Source organism: Tubulanus polymorphus, chromosome 3, assembly GCF_964204645.1.
Source record: "Tubulanus polymorphus chromosome 3, tnTubPoly1.2, whole genome shotgun sequence".
In the NCBI taxonomy this organism is placed as follows: domain Eukaryota; kingdom Metazoa; phylum Nemertea; class Palaeonemertea; order Tubulaniformes; family Tubulanidae; genus Tubulanus; species Tubulanus polymorphus.
In genome coordinates, this window is record NC_134027.1 from 3,348,584 (window position 1) to 3,352,855 (window position 4,272).

The 4,272-nt window shown below is 37.7% G+C and overlaps 2 protein-coding genes across 3 annotated transcripts; one reads left to right on the forward strand and one right to left on the reverse strand.

The window, feature by feature from the left end:
- Window positions 1-586: 586 nt before the first annotated feature.
- Window positions 587-3,024, reverse strand: LOC141901672 (NADH-quinone oxidoreductase subunit B-like). Of its 2 annotated transcripts, none has more exons than XM_074789080.1 (3): window positions 2,956-3,024; window positions 1,945-2,420; window positions 587-963 (listed from the first exon to the last, which is right to left on the reverse strand). In XM_074789080.1, exons 2-3 carry the CDS (start codon window positions 2,407-2,409, stop codon window positions 730-732), a joined length of 699 nt encoding a protein of 232 aa, XP_074645181.1. In that variant the 5' UTR covers window positions 2,410-2,420; window positions 2,956-3,024; the 3' UTR covers window positions 587-729. The 2 variants fall into 2 exon arrangements, with proteins under 2 accessions (XP_074645181.1, XP_074645182.1); XM_074789081.1 differs by lacking the exon at window positions 2,956-3,024 and adding an exon at window positions 2,717-2,840.
- Window positions 3,025-3,087: 63 nt separating this feature from the next.
- Window positions 3,088-4,239, forward strand: LOC141901688 (transmembrane protein 203-like). Its single transcript, XM_074789104.1, has 2 exons — window positions 3,088-3,209; window positions 3,442-4,239. Exon 2 carries the CDS (start codon window positions 3,605-3,607, stop codon window positions 4,013-4,015), a length of 411 nt encoding a protein of 136 aa, XP_074645205.1. The 5' UTR covers window positions 3,088-3,209; window positions 3,442-3,604; the 3' UTR covers window positions 4,016-4,239.
- The last annotated feature ends 33 nt before the right edge of the window (window positions 4,240-4,272 follow it).

Below are 4,272 nucleotides of genomic sequence, written 5' to 3' on the forward strand. Positions count from 1 at the left end.
AAGAAACTCCAATTGAGAAATGTCTAGCCAAAACTAATGAATGGATATGTTTTTGAATCCATACAAACAACATAAGTCACACAACAATCTTTCTCCATGAGTTCCACTTAACATGTCTGATTTCAAAAAATCATCCAATTTTAACCAGTATTATTACTTTCAATATAAATATTACCTTAATTCATAACATATTTCACAATAATCTTATGGAATTTTCAAAAATATCTTGTTTTATTTTTACATAATTTCTAACGCAGTCCTTACCTCCGATGCAGTAGATCCACACCTATTCACTCCAAATTCTTATAAGGTAAATGAGCACAAAATGATCACAACCAAACATTTTGAACGAGGTCCTCCTTTAAGTTTTCAGCCAATCACCTTTTGATCTAACTCTCCGTGCATCGAGTACAAATAAAATCAGGACCCTTCATATTTTGCAAGACTATTGAGTCCGCTAGTTACCCAATAAACCTTCTAATTCACTTGAACAATGATTTAGGGAATATGAAGTCGACACCTCATGCAGGGTTCCGGCGAATCTTTTACTGTCGACTACCATTAAAAAATACTGACAATTTCGTAACAAGACTTTTATTCAACACACTACCAATAATATATATTACAAGTGAAGTTCTACTAAGCAATTTTCGAAAATAATACATTTATGTATTCAATTTCCAAACCTTCCGGGAAACATTCTACGGTAGTTATCTAATGTTTTTGTTTCTATTTTCGATACCACATTTGAACATTATTCATGCGTTTGATTTTCTTTTGTAGTTGTAGGATACCATACAGAAGAGCTTCGGCCGATGGCGGGCATCCAGGTACATATATATCAACCGGTACAATTCTATCACATCCCCTGACAACTGAGTATGAGTAATGATAATATCCTCCACCATTGGCACAGCTACCCATGGATACAACCCAGCGCGGTTCTGGCATCTGATCATACACCTACAAAGATTAGAAATTTCCAGAATTCTTTGAAACAGTACAAAATTAAAACATATTTTCCTGGGCCGTGTACCTAGCATTTGGATGTTGGGGGGGGGGGGCAGAGAAAGGGCAGACTTTATAGGCCCTAACAAACGCTCTTGTAATCCTTTAACAAAATGCTTGTCAGTGCCGAGTGAAGGATTCTACATTTAATTTCTAACAATTATATTTGCAAAGAGGGTACTCGTCCAAAATTTTGGGGGGGAGGGGCCAACTGCCCCCTGCTCCCGCTATGTACGGCCTTTTTATTGTTTCTACAAAGGGAAATCATTAGTTATACCCTTGAATACAGAATTTGCGATCATTGGAGTCATAATGACTAATATTCTGATAAAGGGCGGTAGATTTTTTACATATGTAAAGTTTAAGTGTCATTGTAACATTTTCCAGGTAACTGCACAGTTCTAGATGAGCCTAATCGAACTAAATAATGTAAGGTGAAGTACATGCATCAAACACTACTGTCAGTCTAGTACCCGAGAAAAAATCTTTTATTGTGACTAGGGAATTTATTTAATCTTTGACTTTTACCTTAGAGTTGGAGTTTCCAATAGTTGACCACTAGGCCTACCTTCTATTTAAACGCTGTAAATATTCTTAGGTGCTGGTAGACCCTTTAAGGCCCTACGTACTCCGTATTTCACTGAATGAATATGATTCCAATGTACCGTAGGGTTGCTATTTTTGTTTTGAGTTTGTTTTTCATTTTATCAGCAGTTCAGTAGCCTGGTCTGAATAATAAATGACCATCAAGTTGATCGAAACTGCTACTAACTTTCACATTAGACTCCTTGACCTTCAAAAAATTCTACCTTTTCGTATAATTCGGCAAAATATTTGAATAGCGTAGTTCAGGTAGTTGGAAACCCTCTTGAGATAGCGGGGCACTAACCTAATAAGGTACTGGTAACATTCTAAAAAGTTGGAAATATCTCCTACCTTGCGGAATGCAGGCGCCATTTTGTTCGTCAATGTGCCGGCTACAATAATGCAATCAGCTTGTCTGGGGCTAGCTCGAAAAACAACTCCAAATCGATCCATATCGTAACGAGGTGCGGCCATGTGCATCATCTCTACCGCGCAACAAGCCAAGCCAAATGTTAAAGGCCAAAGGGAACTTTTTCTTGCCCAATTCAATAAATCATCAGCACGAGCGAGGGCATACTCTGCAACGTTACTCGTATTTTGGAACGGAGAGTAAGGCCTTTTCTTGGCGACTTCGGTACTTTTTTCTCTGTAAGGAACGAGGCAGCTTCGCGAACGATGTTTGTCGTCGGTAATCGCGCTATGTTCATGGAGCGATCTTGTTTGGATAACCAATCCACGAGCAGATGAGTTCAAACATGACCGTGTGCCGCCGAAACTAGCAGGAAGTCGGATCACTACTTTAAACATTTTATCCATTCTCAAAAAAGCTGAAAAAAAAGAAAATAAACACGTGTAATTTTTTTCTAATTTTGCCACAATGTAATCATGCGCCCTAAATCATTAATCCTAAGGTGGCCCCCTTCAGCCTTTCCTTCCGATGCAGCAGCAGATAGTTACAGTTGACCACTTCCCAGCCCTCACTTCTAGTTCTCTCGACATCCAAAAAATAGGATTTGACACAATAATAATACAGCATTTCTCTGCGGAGTCAGGCAGGGATCCCGGGACAAACTGCATTTCGATCCATGAAATTATCTTACATCGTAGATCTGCAAGCACTTACCGACAATAACCCAGGGTCTAATAGTATTTAAAAACTAAGACAAGTCATCAGAAATGGTTATGAAATCAATCAAGTCAACACAGGGTCGGGAATAAAGTATAATTGGATTGAATTGAATGCTGTGATGTCGCATTTTAATGATTTTCATCGAGAAATAAAAACATATCCACATGATAAATATGCCTAGCATTAGAGTTTATATTTGGTAATATTAAGACCGATGTGTAGGTAAGATTTACCTGACTTGAACGGATAAACGGGATAAACTCGAAAAAACAGTAAAAGAAAACTCTATTTATTTGCTGAAACGTGGATTATTTTATTGAAAGCAAAATTTGAATTGATTATTCTATTTTTTACATGGGCTACGAAACAAATTTATTTTCTTTTAATATGATATTGACAATTCAATTCAATTCAATTTTGACAAGTTTGACAATTGAATTTCACCCGAGAGAGTAGGGGACATTTTGTACGGCAGTTAGTATTGAAGGTTGGTTTTAAATTTTTCCAACCCCATTATTCAACATTTACACACAGACCTGCAGACCTGGCCTGCTGGCACAAAAATGGAACTACAATGTATATATGTTTGCTTATTTACTCGTTCGCTACTCAAATATTAGTTTGCCTGGCTTGAGAGGAGTCGAGAGCGTACGTAGAGGACTGGATATTATTGTATTGTGTGACATAGACTGATCACTGAATTCATCTTGATTTTTTAGAAGCAAAAGGCTGCATCAGTCAAGAGACGAAACTAAGGTGTTGCGCGATCCTCAACAGGCTCTGCTCTGCGACTCTTCACCACAGCCGGCCAATCAGAAATCCTGTTTTATTTTAACTTGGGTTTTCCCATGACATTGAGAGAGACATCCTAGATATTTCACTATGTTGTTCACATTAAAAGAGTTGGTACGCTGGTTTGGAATGACTGCTCTAGAAATATTCATGCATCTCGTATCCGTATTCATCTTCACTATAGTCGCCGTTCTGAGGAACGAGGGAGTCATTACGAAAAGCTGGTGGTATGTTTTCATCCCGTTATTCATGTGCGACGGAGCCTGTGCTTATCTTTGTTTTATAATATTTGTGCGGACGTATAGAACGATGCCGCCGATGAGAGGACAAGGTGGAATTCGTTTTCTGTCGTCATTGATATGCATTACACTGACATTTGTATTCAAAGTTCTGCTGTGTCAGAGATTAACTGGTGAAAATCAACTAACATTTTCTGAAGTGTTGACACCGATATTCATACTGTTGCAGATATTAGTCGTTCACGGTTGTCGGACAAATTGAATTGCTTGACAGATATTCTAGATTAAATCTACAATTTTTATCTAAGTAGGTCATGGCAGATATCGACGAAGGGTTGTGCGAATATTCAGCGGGTTAATGAGCTCTAATATATTTAGAGTTGTACAGTTTTGAATTAAACCAACGGGTTCATTCAACCTATAGACGTATCTGTTCTGTTTGAACTGTTATTTGAACCAAGTGAGCATTTAAAACTTAATAATGAAATTGTTTTGAACTTGTCTATTTTATTATTTATG